At 37.4% G+C, this 21,765-nt stretch overlaps 1 protein-coding gene across 2 annotated transcripts in view; it reads right to left on the reverse strand.

Annotated features, from left to right (window-relative positions):
* Positions 1-18,113, reverse strand: part of LOC141082957 (nuclear receptor subfamily 2 group F member 5-like) — a 32,186-nt gene extending 14,073 nt beyond the window's left edge. The window contains exons 1-3 of one of the 2 annotated variants that reach the window (XM_073567043.1): positions 17,863-18,113; positions 16,805-17,572; positions 1,577-2,101 (exon numbers count right to left, since the gene is read on the reverse strand). In XM_073567043.1, the coding sequence (XP_073423144.1) occupies positions 1,577-2,101; positions 16,805-17,198 (919 nt within the window). In that variant the 5' untranslated portion in view covers positions 17,199-17,572; positions 17,863-18,113. Of the gene's footprint in view, positions 1-1,576; positions 2,105-16,804; positions 17,573-17,862 lie in introns of both variants that reach the window. The other variant, XM_073567042.1, reaches the window with a different exon arrangement.
* Positions 18,114-21,765: the final 3,652 nt, after the last annotated feature.

Genomic DNA, 21,765 nt, shown 5'->3' on the forward strand with positions numbered 1-21,765 from the left:
TTCCATAACATGGTCGTATACCTAATAGTTGTACTGTGACATCACTGTGTGTATTATCCCTGTACTGTGACATCACTGTGTGTATTACCTATACTGTGACATCACTGTGTGCATTGTCCCCTATACTGTGACATCACCATGTGCATTATTCCTGTACTGTGACATCACTGTGTGCATTATCCCCTATACTGTGACATCACTGTGTGCATTATCCCCTATACTGTGACATCACTGTGTGCATTATCCTTGTACTGTGACATCACTATGTGCATTATCCCCTATACTGTGACATCACCATGTGCATTATCCCCTATACTGTGACATCACTGTGTGCATTATCCCCTATACTGTGACATCACTGTGTGCATTATCCCCTATACTGTGACATCACTATGTGCATTATCCCCTATACTGTGACATCATCATGAGCATTATCCCTGTACTGCGACATCACTATGTGTATTATCCCTGTACTCTGACATCACTGTGTGTATTACCCCTGTACTGTGACATCACCATGTGCATTATCCCTGTACTGTGATATCACTGTGTATTTTCCCTTTACTGTGACATCACTATGTGCATTATCCCTGTACTGTGACATCACTATGTGCATTATCCCCTATACTCTGACATCACCATGTGCATTATCCCTGTACTGTGACATTGCTGTGTGACTTATTTCTGTAACATTAGATCAATGTCACAATTGTCATTTCTGATGTGCCAGTCCCTTTGTTCTTTATCCCAGATTTTGTGAGATTATTGTGCATTAGGCAAAGCAAAATAATCATAAGCTTTTATTGTTCTGAACTTCTTGATTGAAGTCATGCGATGTAGGTCCCCATTTCAAGTTTGCTATGGGGTCCTAGGGTAACTTTTTGTCTGCTCATTTTCACAGTTTTGAAACTAACCCCCCCAAAAAAAAAACAAAACATAATAGAATATCAATTTGATGGGGATTGAGCCCCCTGTGACTAGCATGAATCCCCAAACCCAAAAATTAACCCCTAACAATAATTTAACAACCTACAGGTTTAATCAAATACATACCTATAATATTTTTGCGTTAAAAAACCCCATTAGATAATCATACTTTTTCCTGGCAGTGTTAAAAAAAATGTATTTGACCCAGTAGAAGCGCTGTTAGAATCAAGGTATAACAGTGGGCTACTGGATGTGCCAGTTGTCTAAGCGCACGGACACCTAAAGCCCATTAGACTAATGCTGATTGAACCCACCAATGAAGATGGTTTTGGCCCACAGTGTAATGTGTATGGAGGCGCGGACAACTGATCGTCTGGGAAGATGTTGATCGTGTATGTCTAATGTCGCACTGCCAATCATTTTGCTCTTCTGGAGATGAGCTACTGCCAGACAAGTCTGACAACAGCTCTCTCACACAGAGGAGAGCTTTGCTAAATGAGCAGTTCTGTCTATGGGAGAGCCTGCAGAGATAGCCGACAACCTTCTTATAAGGAGCATGCAAAGGGCAACATAGATCTCAGCTTCTCAAAGATCCACAAGCATGATTTGGAGAAAAAAAATTACAAAATTTGTTAAACATGTTACTCACCAGGTGTAAACAAGGCAACGGCTTTCAAGCAGGAGTACTCGGCAGAGTCAACATGAAGTGCCTTCAACTTTTCCACCTGTTCTTGAAAGACCCGGATATGGTCCATGAAAGCCACGACTCGGTCAGCAGACATAGGAGAGGCATGTAGGCCGGCTGCCGCCAGCAACGGTGCCACGTGAAGAGGCATAGAGCACTGAGCAGCATTGAGGACGAAGAGCTCGCTCCACGTCATGCGAAGGAGAGCAACTTGGTCTGAGAGCTGGAAGTCAGGGAAGAAAGGAATGTTCTTGGCCCACTCAATGGCACTGAAGAGCAAACGGGCGGCCAATTCACAGATGTTCTCAATTCCCATGATATTGTTAGGCTGGAGGCACTGGGCACCATATCGAGAAGTTGGGTATGGTTCTGCTCGGAGAAGCAAGGAGATGAATCCTGTTAAGTAAGAGTGACCGTTGTAGGGATCCACGTTGTTCAGAGCATATTGGCCAGGGCTAGTCTGGGGGTGCGACATTCGTCCACGCTGGACTGCTACAAAGAAAAAACAAGTTGCAGATCACTATTCAAGTTCTGAGAGACCCATCAGTGAATTTAGGATTGACAGAACAAAAAAGTTACACATCTTACGCATGGAAATCTTCATTTCTAAGTTCTGATTGTAATCCATAACCCTCTTTAACGTTGCATTTCCCTCACTAGTTGAAATTAACCTAAGCTAAATTCCACAAGGGAACCGAAAGGGCACATTTTATAACTGCCCCATAAACTCTCAAGTTATATAAAAGTTCTTTACAATGGACTTGAAGTGCAAACTAAAAATATTCACAATAACCACAAAGACCATCAAATCCTGTAATGGGAAACCAAATCTGCCTACCTCAAGGGATATAAAAATGAGAAGTCATGGTGTATGGGCAGACAAAATTAAAGGACTTAAAAATAGTATTAAAAAATCGTTATTTCAATTTTGATATTGGCCGAATTGGTCTTGAAAGAAGACATCAATAGTCTTTTAATATTTACTGGTCATATATTCAGAGGAGTTTGCTCTTTAAAACCACTAGATGCAGTCACATCATATGCGAAACAAATAAATATGTAATAATATATAGAAAACACAACAATAATTATCGTATTATACAATTAATTAAATAAAAAAGATCTAATAATGTTACACCTGCATTAAATTTCTCAAAATTATACAAAAATTAAAAAAAACAAATATAAATATAAATATATATATATATATATATATATATATATATATATAGTTAGAAAAAGATGGAACAGCACATGCAATTAAGTGGGTGCACAGGCCTCCCAGCGACTAATCCATGTACTTGCCAAATATACAGGAATAAATATCTATCTATCTATATTGCCAAAGGGCCTTAGTTACATCACAAAAATGCCAAAAACACAAAACATAAAAAAATAATAATAAAAATAAGTGTTGAAATAACACTAGCATATTCTGAAAAACAGACAAAAAAAAATAAAAAGAAATGTATAATACAAAACAAAAGAAATCATTTTTTACCTTTAAAAAAAATGTTTTAAAAGATTATAAGATGCATTTTAATACTTATTAAATATTTAATATTTTGTAACTATATATACATTTTAGGGCCTTTTGCTAAATTATTTTTAAAATTATTTTGGTAATGTAATATTTTATGGTTGTAAAAAAAAAAAAAAAAACTAGCTTTTTCTGTTCAACTGGTTTTACACAGTGTTTGTAAGATGTAGGCCATAAGATAAGATGACCTGTAATAATACTGGCCGATAAAGATTACTTACAGTCATTTAAACATAAAGATAAAAATCAGTGAATCACTATAGGTAAAAAAAAATATTTGATGCAGAAATATGTAGGATTCCATATCTTTAGACCTTTAAAGGTTACAGTGTTTGAAACCGGCAGAATTGCCTTTTCTTGTTAAAAACTAAGTCCACGCAAGGCGATAGTTCTACCTTTTGCTTTCTGTGACTTTGGTTTTCCTTGCCCCTTTCTTCGCTTAGCCTCATGTCAATTTGGTCTCGGGAGCCCCGGTAGGCGTTTGCCATATTACTCGCTTCAAATTGAGTCTCAAAAGGCTCTTCTCTTTGTCAGAGATTTGTATCTCTCTAGCAGGAGAAGTTTAGGATCCAAGAGGGACCAATATTATCATGACATACTCTATCTGGAGTGAATAGGGTCTTATTTTGAGCTTTGTATACCCCCCTCCACACACCCTCCCCCCCCCAAAAAAAAATGTACTCCTTTTTAGTGCTGGGTTAAACCATTGCTATAATGGCCACTTGGTTTTAAGTGCAGTAGCCACATCTGCTCAACCATTTAATTACAGAAGAGAATTGCTCATAATTATACAACATGTCATAACAGGAGAGGCGACTCGAAGAAAAATCACCAGGGTCACCATAAAATTATTGGTAATTAACTCATTCAGTTTACAGCTTACTGTTCAGTTCAAACGCCCGTTTTTTGTGAGGATTTTTTTTTCTGGTGAGGGAGTTTGTCTTAATGTTACAACACCCCCTCTGCCTCTTTTCTCATGTTATGTAGAAAATATAGGTCCTGAAACCACCACCATGGCCTGTCTCGTGTATGAGGAATACAGTATTAGTGGAGTCCTGAAGTTCACAAATCAAAGAAGACTCCTAGAATATGTCTCCAGAATTTTTTTAATTTATTTATTTTACACCATGATGAAAAGGTGTATTTATGGGTTGTGGCTTATCAAAAGGGTGAGGTTGTTTAAAAATTGAGTACTGCAATCATGCATACCAAACAGTTGGCAAGTATGAGTTGCAATGCTAAAGAGCCCCACATGCAACTCTGCCTACACGGTAAACAGGAGAGTAAATCGCTGCTGTAAGGTATGATAAATGGATCCATAAAAAAGGGACAATTTTTACCAAACACAGCGCCACTCTTGTGTGTGCGCTATAACTGGTAATACAGTTCACGTCACTGGCAATACCAATCATAGACCAGTATGGTCAGGAAAACTTAGCCAATTATTGGATACCAGGAATCAAGAAAAGAAAAGAAAACCTTCCCTTTTTGGAAGGCACTTATGTAAGTCTATACGATTTAGGATGGGGTCTAGTACCAGATGGCCGCCAATTAATCACTTTGTCTTAATAGAGAACTATGCATAGAAAATTAGACCTTTGCCCCGCTGAAAAAAAATAACTAGGACACTGGCATGATTCCCCTTCTTAACTCTAACCCTAACCTTAGCCCTAACTCTAAATCTAACTTTTTCTCTACCCTTAACTCTAACTCAAACTTTTTCTCTAGCATTAAATCTATCCCTAACTATAACCCTAACTCTTTCTCTAATTTTAATTTTAAATCTAACCCCAACACTTTCACAGGCATTAATTCAAACACTAACTCTAGCCCTAACTCTTTCTCTACCCTTAATTCTAACCCTGACTTTAACCCTCTTTCTCTTACCTAATTGTAACCCTAACTCTTTGTCTACCCTTAATTCTAACCCTAACTCTAACCCTAACTCTTCCGTACCCTTAATTCTAACCCTAACTCTTTCTCTACACTTTATTCTACCCCTAACTATAACCCAGCTCTTTATCTACCCTTAATTCTAACCCTAACTCTTTCTCTACCCTTAATTCAAACCCTAACTCTAACCCTAACACGTTCTCTATCCTTTATTCTATCCCTATCTATAACCCAGCTCTTTCTCTATCTTAAATTCTAACCTTAACTCTTTCTCTATCCTTAATTCTAAGCCTGACTCTAACCCTAACTCTTTCACTACCCTTAATTTTAACCCTCTTTTTCTACTCTTAATTTTAACCTTATCTCTTTCTCTACCCTTTATTCTATCCCTATCTATAACCCAGCTCTTTCTCTACCCTTTATTCTATCCCTATCTATAACCCAGCTCTTTCTCTACCCTTAATTCTAACCATAACAATTTCCCTAACATTAATTCTAACCCTAACTCTTTCCCTTACCTTAAGTCTAACCCGAACTCTTTCTCTACTCTTAACTCTAATCCTAACTCTTTATTTTACCTTAGTTCTAACCCGAACAATTTCTCTTACATTAATTTTAACCTTGACTTTTTCACCTACCCAGAATATTTAGTAATGTGGCAGTGGGCAAATCCTTTTGATAGCTAAGTAAGGGAGGACTTTTTAGTATTGCGTAGAATCTTGTTTCTGCGACAGGAAAATTAGACTGCCAGCTCCTGTGTGACAGGAATAAGTGAATGATCCATGTAACACAGCATAATATGCCAGTATTATATGGATAATCGTAGCAATAATCACTCGTGTCACCCACAGTATATAAAAGCCAGGTTTTTCCTCTCTAGAAGCTTATTTTCAGTGCAAATTAGGCCCTTCCTCTGATATAAAATGGTAATTTTCCGTAAAGGTCAGCTGACCTGAATATATTAGACACTCACTGAGCTGATGAGATGTTGGCAAATGATCTAATGGATTAACCTATTACCTGCTATGCTTCGGCAGAAGAGAATTAACTACTGACAGAAGCGTTAGTAGGAGATGATCCAATCTCCAATGTTTTTTAATCTGTTTACAGACTGAAAGTTTTGAGAAAACCAAATTAATACAAAATGATTTTTTTTTGTTCCGTCAAATGATTAAATGTAAGCTAATTTTTTTAGTGCATTGTTGCATTGGCAGAGTTATTTTCCCAAGGGATAGACCTGCCACACCCAGTAGATGTATGGCTGGCGCAAAACCGGCCCATAATTAATGACATTTTAAAGAGTTCTATTTTTGCTTTGTAAACCCAGAGCTGATATGGGAAACTCAGATTCTCATGAGATTAACCTGATTTTTATGGAGGTAAAGGTCATATCAGGTCCTTTCTCCTCTGAACTGCTAATCAGTTGTAATACCTGAAGGTTTCTCTTTGTATCAACATCGCATCCAAACAGAACCAAAGCAGTGTGGGCTTACAGTGTAAAGTTTATGGGGGCCTCCTGACTCTCCACCAACAAATGATGTTGAGGGAGATTAGGATCCAACATGTTTGATTTTGGCCTGGCCTGTTAATTCTTTTTTTCTTGGAGAAATAAGCCACTAACAGAGGATTCTCTCAGACTCATAGTTTTTCATAGAGGACAAAGGAGTGTTCGGCAGAGCGAGCCCTCCTGTCTACTGAGGAGGCAGGAGATAACTGCCAGCTGAAACAATCTGCCGAACCATCGTTAGGCTGACATCTATCCACTGTGTTTGGGGCCTCTTAGGCCAGGTTCAGGTTTAGGTGGCTGTATTTAACAGTACATATATGGACCATAATGTCTGAACTTACAACATCATAAGCGTGTATGAGACTGAGTTTGGGTCTGTAGAGACACGGTTGGCATGGGCATTGTTGTCCTTATACGGACCATAAAATATGGCAATATGCACCCAGCTTTAAAGTTTTAAATTAGTCAATGGCCAACCAAAGTTATTGTGTTCTGATCTCTTAAGGGACCCTTAAAACAATTTTTAGTTATACGAAGTTAAAAATATACCAAAACCGAAAAGTGAGTGGATATACTATATACCGGTGAGTGGATATACTATGTCTAGTTAGCCAAAGCTGTTATAAGCAGATAACCAGCAATATAAGCTATCCCGACATAGAACATACATTAAATTGGTTCAGAAGCAGAAAATTGCACCTATGTCTCCTATTTTTGCATGTATGTTGGATAATACAGATATAGGCAGGCAATTTCCTTATATGTAAACAGGAAATATATGATTCTGGATCAAGAAAGATAAAATATTCCAGGCCATATCACAATAAGGCCTATATAACCCTAGGCTATCCACTAGGCTGTTCCCTGCCTAGCAGGGGAGGATGTAGGGGTAACATAGTATATCCACTCACTGGAAGCAGGGGCTTTTCTTTTTTGGTGTATTTTTAACTTGATATAAATAAAAATTGTTTTTAAGGGTTCCTTAAGAGATCGGAACACTGTAGCTTTGGTTGGTCATTGACTAGTTAAAAAAAGCTATAAAGCTGGGTTCATATGGCCATATTTTATGGTCCATTTACGATCAACAATGCCCATACCAACCATGGTTCTACAGACACAAACTCACAACCTCACATGTGCTTATGTAAGTTCAAGGCATTATGGTCCATATATGCACTGCTAAATACAGCCACGTAAACCTGAACCTGGTCTTAGGGGCCCCAAACACATTAGATAAGATGGCAGCCAAATGATAGTTTGGCCGACCATTTTGGCTGGTAGCTCTCTCCTGACTCCTCCTCCATGAAAAAATTGATTTTAAGGGTCGTATGTTTTCCTGTCAAGTATTCCCATATAGATAGCTACTATTCATGCTACAGTGTTCTGATCTCTTAAGAAACAAAATCCAGCTCGCCAGTAATGTCTAATTCCAGTCCTGTCCGGTGCACAAAGATAAGAGATCCAGCTCCACGGACATAAAAATCTTCTTTATTGATACATGATAAAAATTCATAAATGAAATCCGTATCGGCTTACAACAATGGAAAAAACCCCCACTTTTCTTGTGCAACAAAAACCAGAAACGCGTCAGTGTTTTTTAACGATCTAAGCTTATACGGATGACAATTGCAAATTTGCCACATATAAGAATATCCAGAGATCAACCAATAAATGATCAAACGCTAATTTGTCAGCTTATCACATCAGTTAACGTTGGGTCATTAGGGAAATGCTGCCCAAAATAATGAAACGAGGAACGTGTGAACTCCCAACCCAATTATTGCTATTTAAAATCGGTCATTAATGAGCACCGATTGACTTTTGGGATCATTTGTGATTACAGGCAGCTTATCTGTATTTCTACAAAGAGCCGTATCGGTATTTAATTGAATGGATTTACAAACAGGTGGTCATACGCATTATTGCAAACTTATATGGACCTGCCAGCAGGACCAGGCTACTATCTTTGGGTATATAGTCGCTTAATAAAAAAATAAATGTTATTTCATAAAATAAGCAAGTCTAGGAAGCGTAAATATAATTTCCATGGTTTAAGAGCAAAAACAGACGTTTTTGACAGATAAAATTGGCAGATGTCTATGGAAATGGCTTTCTAACGAGTTGCAAAATCATTTTAACAGATGGTCATTTGAGGCAAGTGTTAGTAGAGCATTTGAGCCAAAAGATAGTGCTGGTTATAGACATAATTGCCCGTACGATCATTCATAGGGACAATCGTTCCTGATCACTGCCCAGAGGAATCGATTAGCAGGACTTTGAATGAGCGGCCAATTCAATATTTTTGGATGGGAGCCATACTTGCCGGTATTCTCAGCTGACCATTTACAACATTGTGTGTGCGTTACACCACAAAGTGATGTTGCACCAGGCTGGTTAATCAAAAGAGAAGTTGGGGATGCCGGCAGGTTTGCTCATCTTTAGTGACCGGTGAGTGAACTATGATCACGTCTTGTATGCTAACATTAAAAATTTAGTGGGCAGCACATTCCCTCATATAGCGATGCATCTGTCACTTTTTGAGAGTGGAGAAATTGTCTGGCTATACCGAGAATCAGCACTCGTAAAGGTTTTCCCCAATTTCAATGAACGCTTTGATATTGTTGATGATTTTTAAAAACGTTTTCAGTAAATTTTACAATTTTTGACTACCTTAAACCAAATCTCAAAACAAAGATTTGTCTAGCTTGAGCCTCCTAAAGTCATCTTCTAAATATGTACTCTTGGATGGTATTGTTTTGGAATACGGGAGAACTAAGGAATGCTTATAACCATCAGGAGAACTTAATATCCCACAATGAGAATTACCAACCATGAACATACTGGTGGATCATGTCACCTTGGATGGTCAACTTAACGTGTGCAAAATTGTTCCATTCATTTTTAGTTTTATTGCTGCAATCCTGATCCAATTTTCCAATACTTTCAACATCTGTGCTGTCTGGGATCATAGGTTTGAATCCAACCCAACAAATCAGGAACCTCTTATGCTCAATCAGACACCCTCATGTTGATCTTCCATATACATTTACCTCTTTGGTCAAATTTTTTTATTTTTTTTAATTAGCAAAAAAATAATTATTTTTGTATGCTCAATTTAGAGACCGGCCATGATGTTAAATCGTTTTGTACTGTCAGATTCTAAATCTAGCCCCTAGATAACGAATAATGACATTATAATTGTCACCATTAAGCCCTTTATCTACTAAATTGAGACATCATCTTCGAAAGAAAAAAAAAAAGTCATTCCCTGGCTGTTGTTTTCGTACCAGAGCAATTTCCTCATCTCTCGCTGCTCAGGAATTTTGATACGTACTGTAGATTCTATTGTGCCACTTTGACAAGCTCTTTAGAAAGAAGCCGGGCTAAGCTTGGTACAATTGTTGGATTCTACACTGAAAATCTACTGCTACATTCTTCTGTTGACATATTCCGAAAGCTTCTGCTTATTGTGGGTGGGTGGGCCGGAGGGGGCTTTATATGAGATATATCAGTATAATGCTATATTCTGTTCTGTCCTTTATTTTAGTATCTTTCAGTTGACTTTTAATTAGTCAAAACGAGTATAGAGTATCTGGTGCTTTAAGTAACTCCTGTTCCATTGATATCTACTCCGGTTGAGCTTTCTTGTAACATTTTGGAGAATCATCTACCTTACTTTCTTTACATACCACAACAACATACATATTTATTTACAAAGACTCTATTTTACCCCTTTATGGTCATTTTCATGCACAGCAATTTTTGCAGAAACGATTTTTTTTATGCAATTTTTTTAGTCAAATCCAGAAATGAATTTAAAAAACTGACTTTGGCTTCAAAAAAGTGCATCAAAAACTAAAAAAAAAATACCTCATCTTGATGCCTAGTTGTCATTTCTAATCAATTAATTTTTATTACATTCTTAAATTTGGGAAACATTGTTAAAAAAAAATTGAAAACAAACAAAAAAATTGTAAAATGAAAAATTTGTAAAAATTTTCAAAAATGTATTTTGCACCTGGTTGGAAATGTATATATAGTAAAGTTTTAAGACTATTTATGCTGACATTAAGTTCTTATCTAAACAGTTTTAGAGAACCCATATTTTTTGCTCCCTGACAGCTCAAGATGAGTCATTTTAATGGGTCATGTAGAGAATATTCACGTTGACTGATCTTCCATCATTCAGTCATTGTCTTTGTTTCAAAATTAAACATTGCTCGTCTCCAAAAAATCAAGACTTTCAGCTAGTAGAGTTTATCTCCTCTGATCACATTTGCTCTTTTTTTTATGACATGGTAAGATGAAAAGAATTCACCACGGGCTTTCAGGAACGACAAAAATTAATTGCAAAAAAGTTTCAAAACTGTCAAACTATTTTTCACGTCAGTCAACATACTTTCTCAACATGCCAGTGTCCTGTGAAGGGCTGACCTTTCTAACATTGTGCAAGGTGTTTAGAGTAAGGATCGGGTGACATGCCTCATTAACCCTTTGTGGACTGGAGGCGTTTTCTTTCTTCTTTTTTTTCCCACCGAGGATCAGATTACGGAGATTGCTACCTCTACCTTTAGAAAATTTAAGCCAATGCTTAAACTATTTATTAAATTATTTTAAAAAAAAGTACTTCCATAGGTTTAGAGTCCAAATTTTAATCCATTTTTATTTGTAGCCCACCATTGAATTAAAACAAAATCATAAAATGTTAAATTTTTCATTTCTTTCTTTTAATTATTATTTTTTTATTCTTAGTTGTTTTTTGTTACTAGTTGTTTTTTACAGTTTTTATTGAGTTTTAGTTACTATTTTTCTTTGGTTTGGTAACACAGTTTTGGCCCTGTATCAAAAAGACCAAGCGTGACACAAAATACGTCAATTACTTGAAATTTTAGTGGATGTTTGGAGCTGCTACCAGATGCCTAATCCCAATTTTGTAAACAGATCATCAATGAGTCGTCTTGGATCACAGGAGAGAGTTCTCAATCGTAACTCACCCCCAGTTTTGTCCTTGCCTTTGAATGGCTGTTATTTTGGGCAGATTTTAAGATGCTGTCTTGGCAGCAGCAATGGGGGATCATACGAAAAAGGCAAATTTCCCAGGGAATTTTTCCTTATATCAACAACTTCCCTACTGGGTAAGATGTAAGTGGTCATTTTAGCAAGAGTCAAAAATAACACAAAAGAAAAATTCAGATTATCTAGGATTTCTTTTTTTTTTTTCAATTAAAGATATAATCCTGAAATATTCACAGTCTGAAAAAAGTTTTAGTTGTTAAAAAAATACCAGCTAATTCCCCCTAGAAATCAGTCACAACTTTTTGAAATTCTTTATGACATCATGCAGAATGGTAAAAAAAATTGGAAAAGATTATAAAACAAAATTGATCAAAAAAGCAAATATAGGAATAAAATGAGATTTGCCTGTTATAACTTCAATACAAAAAAGGTAAAATCTTTACTCCTCTGAATATTTTTACTCTACATGGCGTCCACGTGATTTGTTTAAAAGATCGCTGCCCAAAATAAAAAATAAGTGTAACGAAATAAAAAAATTAAATTAATAAAAAAGTAATTGTTAAAGAAAAAAGGTGTCTTATAAGAACGTAATAACAATTACATGGGAAAAATAGTCAGAAATCAGAATCCTATTAAGAGATTAGAATTCGCATTGTTCTTCCCATTGTTACCATTGTTTTTCACAGAGAATTTTAATCATAATATTAAAAACGTAATTGGATTGGATTTGACTTTCCAAATATTGATGTTATTTAAGTTACGTTACTACTGTGTCACAGAAGTTATTTGCTAAATGAAATGAGTTGTTTTTGTGACAAACTGTAGAAATGATTTTTGACTAAATTTCAAGGAAGGATAACAGGAGATGTATGATCCGGAGAGGAGAGGGATTCCTAGATAACATCACATGGGACACATGTTACATTAGTGCGTCCATGACTTATTCATAAGTCCCAGCACCAACGTTAGCACAATGCTGGAATACTTCATGTGGACGGAAATTCAGTAGCTGCAACAGCTGTCAGTGTGAACACGGATATATATATACTCCAGACTATTTGTGGAACAAGTGAGGACATCTTAGCTGAAGATGTTGGATCAAGGTACTATAAGAGCACAGATGCTGCAGAATTACTGACTGCCTAATATTACTTGTCTATCAATATATCTGTTATCTATTATCCATCTATCGATTGTCTATCTATTATCTATCTAAATATCATCTCTCTCATATCTATCTATCATCTATCTATAAAGCTTTATATTATCTATCTATCCAGGGCTGGACTGGCCATTTGGCAATTCTGGCAAATGCCAGAAGGGCCTGTTTGATCTTGGGCCTCCTTGTCTGCTATGTTGTTAACAGGATCGGTGTTTTCAAGACACCCATATTGTTAAGAGTTGTGATGGACCACAAAGTCGCTGACTCCGTCACTTACCCCAGCAGGCCACAGGTATCATTAGAAAGATTGGTCTTGTAGTAAATATTGCTTCCGCCATCCAGGGTAATATTAGTAATATATCCCATCTGGTGCTTGGTGACGGGGACAGCATGGGCCTGCGTGATTTCAAATGCCAAGACTGAATTTTAGCCCCAGTCCGTACCTGTATCTATCTATTATCTATCTATACCTATCATCTGTCTATCTATTATCCATATATCTATCATATAGCTATCATCTATCATCCAGCTATCTATTATCTATCTACAGTATCTATTATCTATACCTATCATCTATTATCCATATATCTATTATCTATCTATCACTACCTATCATCTATCTATTATCTATCTATTATCCATATAGCTATCATTTATCTATTATCTATCATGTATCTATCTATTAACTATCTGTTATCTATCTATTATTTATATATTATCTATCATCTAGCTATCTACTATCAACCTACTATCAATCACCTATCTATCTATCTAGAAAAAAAAATTGTACATATAAAATAAAAAAGAGAAAAGAAGGCAGTACTCTAATAAATGATGAAAAAAAAGTGGACTTTATTAGCCCATATGATGTGGCAACATTTCAGCTGTGACCAGTCTTTCTCAAGCCTCTATCTATCTATTTATTATCTATCTATTATCTATCATCTATCAATCTATCTATTATCTATCTAGTTATTTATTATTTATTATCTATCTAGTTATTATTTATTATCTGTCTATTATCTATCTAGCTATCTATTATCTATCATCTCTCTATCTATCTATTATCTATCTCTCTATCTATATATCCATCATCTAGCTATCTATCTATCTATCTATCTATTATCTATCTATTATCTATCTATCTATTCCATATCTATTATCTATCTATCTATCTATCTATCTCATATCTATTATCTATCCATCATCTATCTATCTATCTATCTATCTATCTATCTATCATCTATCTACATATTGTCTACCTATTATTTATCTACATATTATCTGTCTATTATCTATCTCATATCTATCTATCTATTATCTATTTACATATTATCTGTCTATCTGTTTATCTGTCATCTATCTATATATTATCTATTACTTATTTAGCTATTTTATCTAAACAATTCACATCCTCCCCATATCTATATCCTTTTATCTGATGTGTCTATGTTCTGTACATTGTGCATTTCCCTTGGTCCTGTCCATTCCTATTTTCTATCCACATATACTCATTTATCTATTATTTAAGCATGTACTCAAAAGCCAAAATAAAAATAACCGCAGTAACAAAGAGAACAAATATTCACAATACAGAACCCTATTACAACGTTACTTCTATGATAAGATTTACTTAGGGACAATAGCAAGATAAATATCTCTGCTGAGATATAATGAGGGGAATAGATGGGCAGAGGGAGCTGAGATTTCCCATGGGGCAGATACACACTTTCTATGACATAACAATCACAATTTATTTCTCTTGGTTGTGGTGCAGCTACAGAGATGACACTAAGCATCTGCAACACAAGACAGTGTGTAGTGTGCTACTGGTGTGTGCGCATGTAACGCAGGGTGTGCGCAGTGTAGGCATGTGTGTAGTGTCTACTGTGTGTAGTGTATGTGTGCTTATGTATATATGTGTGTGTGTATGTGTTTAGTGTATATATTTAGTGTGTGTTTATGTTTGTATGTATGTGTTTGTGCAGTGTGTATATGTAGTATGTGGGTCTGTGTGTGTATATATATATGTGTGTGTCTATGTGTAGTGTGTATGGTATCTGTTTAGTGTACGTATCTGTAGTATATGTAGTGTGTGTACTGTATGTATGTGTGTGTATATGTAGTATGTGTGAAAATATATTAATAATAATAATAAATTTTATTTCTATAGCGCCGACATATTCCGCAGCACTGAAAATACATATATGTGTGTATATGTAGTATATGTGTCTGTATATGTATGTATATATATATATATATATATATATATATATACACACACACACACACACACATATATATATATAAATATATATATAAATATATGTGTGTGTATGTAGTATATATATGTATGTGTGTGTATGTAGTATATATATGTATGTGTGTGTATATGTCGTGTGTGTATATATGAATGTGTAGTGTGTATGGTGTCTGTTTCGTGTATGTATATGTTTGTGTAGGTATGTGTATATGTAGTATGTTTATATATATATATATATATATATGTGTGTGTGTAGTATGTATGTGTGTGTATATGTAGTATGTGTGTATATGTGTGTGTGTGTTTGTAGTGTGTGTGCTTATACATATGTGTGTATGTATGTGTGTATATGTAGTAAGTGTGTGCATATATATATATGTGTGTGTTGCATGTGAGTATATGTAGTAAGTATGTATATATGTGTGTGTATGTATCTGTGTATATGTAGTGTGTATATGTAGTGTGTATATGTATGTGTGTATATGTAGTGTGCACGTATAACTATGTGGGGGTATGTATGTGTGTATATGTATTAAGTGTGTGTGTGAATATATATGTATGTGTATGTTCATTCTTATCTCTGTATACACATAACAATTCTGATAAACTGCACAGGAATGCTGCTAGTCCAGGTTATTCCACTTAGGGGCCTTTTTTTTTTTTTACATAAACTACCACTTTAAATCCTGACAGTTCACATTCACAGCAGACTAGATGCAATGACATAACGTAGAGTTTATTATATTTTTCAGAATGTTTGGGACAAATGCTAATACTCACTCGCACCTTCTAACAATTAACATTAAGTAACATCTTTTATTTTATTTTTGTTAGCCATTAAAAGGCATCATCATAAGTAAGATTATCCCCATTCTCTTTACAACACTTAGGAACAGCTAGATTTGTAGCTTTCCTCAATTAGTGGAATCACAACACTGGGAATGAATCTGGACAGATGGGAAAGACATTTTAGCCAGAACATATTAATAGGATGTAGACATATTTTTAATCACAGTAACGGCCTAATAATTATATATTATGCCTGCATAGAAAATAGTGTGTGGGTGTGTGTATATATATATATATATATATATACACACATACACACACACACACATATATACACACACACACACATGTTTATATATACATAAATACGTAAATAATAAATAAATAAAAATAGTAAATATTTACTTGTATATACCATGTATATAATAATAATAATAAAAAATATATATTTTTTATTTATTTAAGTCTCATTGTAACATCACATTATATTTCCATTAGTTGCAGTCTGGCCTTACATCCAATTTCAATTTTCAAATTCTACAAGTTTATTAAAATGTTTAGTTATTAAATCTACATTATCTACCAAAAACTAACATATATGTTTCTCTGTCTACTAGTTTTCCATGTGACTTGGGAAATCATTTATTTTTTACTTTTTAAGGCGGTCGGCGCACTCATTTAGGTCGTCCGGATTGCCCTTTTAAATGCCATTAATTAATCGATACAGTAAATTGTCGTGAAAGTCGCGGCTTGGTATCTTTTGCTATATTTTAAATACTTTGACATTTGATTTACTTCCATTTTATGTATTTATTTTTACTCTTTTTCTTAATTTCTAGGCAATTGTATCTTTTTTGTCTTTAGTTTTCTATGAACAATTAGTAAAGTACAAAAAAGACAATAAAAATTTAAAAAAAATGTGGGACCAATTTAGGGTGTCTGCAAAAAGGGAACGTCAGAACCCACCACAAGGTACTAAAACAAGACCAATATGACCCCATTCAATCCATGCCAGGACTCACCTTCTCTCCTCATGCCAACTTTTAGGCACTTCTTTAGCCGGCAGTATTGGCATTGGTTCCTATGATGCTGATCTATTGGACAGTCTCTATTGCCCCTACAAGTGTAGGTGAGGTTCCTTCGGACTGATCTCTTAAAGAAGCTCTTGCACCCTTCGCAGGTGAACTGACCATAGTGCTTGCCACTTGATTTGTCCCCACACACCATACAGTCCACGTTGGGAACACCTTTGTCCCCTGAATGAACGGGGTCCTGACCTGGGACCACTCCTTTAGGTGTGCTTGGGGTTTGAGGTGTGCCCCCAGGGTCTTGATTGCACAACCCAGGTGGATTGCTCACCTGAGAGGCTGCCACCCCTGGGATGTCTTCCTGCCAAGGATTAACCACCATGGCCATAATACTGTATCAAAAGCTGAGATCCACAGCTCCACAATCAGCAACAACAACCAAGCTAAGAGGATGGCCAGTAAAAGTGGGCAAAGTTTACCCAGCGCAATTGCAAATGGAAGAGAATATGGGTACGTAGAGGCCGCCTTGCTGCTTTAGGAAAATATATATCTGTATATATCTCCTCTGATCCAGATGCACGCTGCCCCACGCTGTGTCCAGAGTCCAGATATCCCTCCAAGAAAACAGGAAGACCGAGCGTGCCTTCAGATCCTCCTTCCAGGGAGGGAGAGATTAGTCATGCACTCACAGCACTAATGTCCATGTGTGTCTTTTACAACAAACCTTTATACGCGAGGGGAGAAAAGAAAAATTGGCTTTGCCTACAAGAACAAAAAGAAAAAGAAAAATTAACATGAGAAAAAAGCAACAGCAGCAAAAAAAGTACACAAAAAAGGGCAGACTTTTTTTAATAAAAAATTAAAGATATATTTCGCAACGCTATCAAACATTTTTTAGAAAAATTTCGAGCTGATTATTACGAAGGCATTTTTGAAAAATTTAAGAAAATTTTTCGCAAAATTGTTCACATTTGCAAATACAATGAAATTTATTTTTTTTGTGCATGAAACAGTATCAGATGATAGATGAGGATACATAAATGGTTACTTACGCACTCCTGGTTGGTCGATCGGGCTTAGTCGCTTCTATAGAAATTGACTGTCTCCCATAGAGGACAATGCTGCTGCAGCTTGCACACCAATGCGAGTGAATAGCTTGGAAGAAGTTTGAAAAGTGGCACAGATTTTGCCTTTGGGTAAGAGACAGCCCCTTCCCTCCTTTAGAGCCTCCTGTGAGTGAGCATGTCCCTCTGCTGCAGTGAACTCTGACAGTAAGTCCCATTCACACTGTGTCCATGGAGATCTCCTAATCAGGACAGACATGGGGCTGTGCTCTGACTTCACAGCAAGCTGGGACGAGCCTACGGTTATTGGCTCACAGATAAAGGGGGCTGGATGGCAATGGGGGGACTTGACTACTGACAGTGGCTGTGTCTCCCTGCCTTGTTTCCTCCGCTCACCTGCTAGAGGGTTTTCTCTCAAAAGAACTGTTAGATTTGGGAAAAATTGCAAAAATAGCGAAAAAAAAAAAAAAAATTTGGACGGGAGAGTATGAAAGCAACGTGGAGACAGAGCTTCATCTACGAATAGAAAAATTTGGAGCCGTCTTAAGACAAAAGAAGGCACAAATGCTTAGCAAATTTTCCTTGAAATTATAAAAAATGTAATCAATAGCTAGCAAAATGCTAAAACACCATATACAACAACAGAATGTGAAAATACTGGAGAAATGACTGGAAATAAATGTAAATTCTATTAAAATGGAAAAAAGGAAAAAAACAGAAAAAAGATCATAAAACATAGTAAAATACAAATAATAATAAGATAGAAATGAAAAAATAGAAATGTAAAAAAGAATAGAAATAGAACAAGGCGGAAAAAGAAATAGTAATCCTAAAACATATGGTAATAATAAACAAGAAAATAGAAATAACAGACAATAAAATACAAAGAAGAAAAAAATAATGAACATAAAAGAGAAAATAAAAAAAATAATAAAGAGTAAAATAGGGCTAAATAGACAAAAAAAGTGAAAGAAATAATGGAAAATAGCCCGGAAATGCTTAGAGAACCCTAGAAAGGGTTAAAGATACGGGATATAAGAGCCTCAGATATGTTTTGTCCTCCCCTGTATCTCCTACAAAGGCTTTCGCATCCTAGCAAATACCAAAGGAAAATCATTGGAATGGCTCAAAGCCCCCCAGAAATGTTCAGTGCCCCCTAGTAATGCCATATTTCCCACATCAGCTAAACATTTGGGGGTGAAGTGTTTCTACTATGGATTATAGAGCCCCATTACATTCTGGGGTGTTTGTACCGAGAATGTGTTTTTTTTTTACAAATTACATTATGGTATTTTATTTATTTTGTCTGCAGCGAAGTACAGCTGCAATGTAACAATATGTATAATGCCTGTGCTCCTTTCTGTCTTTCTATATGAGGTATTATACTCCAGAGCTGAGTTACATCCTGTATTAGAACGTGACGGGGTGCTCACTGCTCCAGTCTGGTGCTCAGAGGAAAAATTAGAACATATTATAGAAAAAACCTCGGCACACAGTATTGCATGAATCCAATATTTATTCTTCCAGAAAAACACGTATCGTTGGACCAAGATAATACTGTATTATCTTGGTCCAACGATACATGTTTTCTGGAAGAATAAATATTGGATTCATGCAATACTGTGTGCCGAGGTTTTTTCTATATTACATCCTGTATTATACTCCAGAGCTGCACTCACTATTCTGCTGGTGCAGTCACTGTGTACATACATTACTGATCCTGAGTTACATCCTGTATTATACCCCAGAGCTGCACTCACTATTCTGCTGGTGCAGTCACTCTAACCAAATAATCATCTCCCCTTCCCGCTGTCCTCCCCACCTGACCTCCTCTGCTGAACTGCTCCTCAACCTCAAATCTGTCCGAATGAAACATAAAACAAGCTGCCCACTCTCCTTCTCTCATCTGCTCTCCCTTTCTCTGCTTCTCCTCACTGCTGGCGACATATCTCCCAATCCTGGACCCCCACAGCTCACACCCCCCACTACTTCCCCTTCCTACCGCTCCCTATCTAATAAGAACTACAGCAATCTTTCCAACTTAAAACCTGTGCCATTGACACCCAACCCCCTGCTCCCTCTCTCGGGAGCACTTTGGAATGCCCGCTCCATATGCAATAAGCTCCATGTTATTCATGACCACTTTCTCTCTCACAATCTTGCCTTCCTCGGCCTCACAGAAACATGGCTGACACCCTCTGACACCGCCTCCCCTGCTGCGCTGTGTTACGGCGGCCTCCACTTTGCCCACACTCCTCGCCCTGGCAACAGACACAGTGGAGGAGTGGGTCTTCTCCTGTCTTCCAACTGCACCTTCAACCCAATCCCACCTCTTCCCTCCCTAATCTTCCCCTCTTTTGAAGTCCACGCTGTCCACATCTACTCTCCCTCCAACCTCCAAGTGGCCGTCATATACCGACCTCCTGGCTCGACCACTGCCTTCATTGACCAATTCTCTACCTGGCTTCTTCATTTTCTTTCAACTGACACCCCCACTATCGTCATGGGTGACTTCAACATCCCCACTGATACCCTTCAGTCAGCAGCCTCCAAACTCGTGTCCCTTACTTCATCCTTTGGACTTACTCAGTGGTCCTCCTCAGCCACCCACACAGATGGACACACATTAGACCTGGTCTTCATCCGTCTCTGCTCTCTTTCTAACTTCACCACCTCCCCTCTCCCTCTGACCATCATCTACTCACTTTCTCATCCCTGTCCTCCTCACATGGCACCCATGTCCAGCAACACGCACACCCCCGCAGAAACCTTGCACACCTAGACACCCACGCGCTCTCTGACTCTATTCTACCACTGGCATCCATATCCTCACTCCATGACACAGACGGTGCCACTGCTTTCTACAATGCCACACTCGCATCAGTTATTAACGCGGTTGCCCCTCTCGTTCATGGCAGAATGCGACGCATCAACAGACAACCCTGGCACAATAACACCACTAAAAAGCTCCGGCAAGTGTCAAGGATTGCAGAGCGGCGCTGGAAGAAAACAAATTCGCAAGATGACTTCACCACATTCAAACAGGTAACACTCGATTTCAAATCTGCCCTCACCACTGCTAAACAGGCCTACTTCACAACCCTCGTATCTTCCCTATCTTACAACCCAAAACAGTTATTCAAAACTTTTAACTCCCTCCTCTGCCCACCACTGCCTCCTCCAACCTTACTCATCTCTGCAGAGGACTTTGCCACACACTTCAAAAACAAGATTGACCAAACAAGGCAAGTCTTCATCACTCAACCACCACAACCCCTTTGTATACCAGACCAATGCCCAAACCCCATAACCTCACTCACCAACATCACTGAAGGGGAGCTTAATCGTCTCTTCTCCAAATCTCACCTCACAACCTGTGCACTCGACCCCATCCCACCTCCTCTCCAACCTCACCACCACACTTATCCCATCCCTAACCCACCTCTTCAACCTATCACTAACGTCTGGTACCTTCCCTTCTGCTTTCAAGCATGCCACAATCACGCCTATCCATAAAAAGCCAACCCTCGAGCCAACTGCTATGTCCAGCTATCGCCCAATATCATTGCTTCCATTTGCTTCCGAACTCCTGGAACAGCACGTCCACGCTGAACTTTCCTCCCGCCTATCATCTAACTTGCTCTTTGACAATCTACAATCTAATTTCCGCCCCCATCACTCCACTGAGACAGCCCTGACCAAAATTACTGTTCTAACGACCTACTTACAGCCAAATCAAATGGACAATACTCTATACTCCTGCTTCTAGACCTGTCCTCTGCATTTGACACAGTTGACCACTGCCTCCTACTACAGATCCTTTCCTCCTTTGGCATCAAAGGCCTTGCCCTATCCTGGATCTCCTCATACCTTTCCAACCGCACATTCAGC

This window comes from Dendrobates tinctorius, unplaced genomic scaffold (assembly GCF_039654945.1).
Source record: "Dendrobates tinctorius isolate UK_male_01 unplaced genomic scaffold, ASM3965494v1 ptg000019l, whole genome shotgun sequence".
In the NCBI taxonomy this organism is placed as follows: domain Eukaryota; kingdom Metazoa; phylum Chordata; class Amphibia; order Anura; family Dendrobatidae; genus Dendrobates; species Dendrobates tinctorius.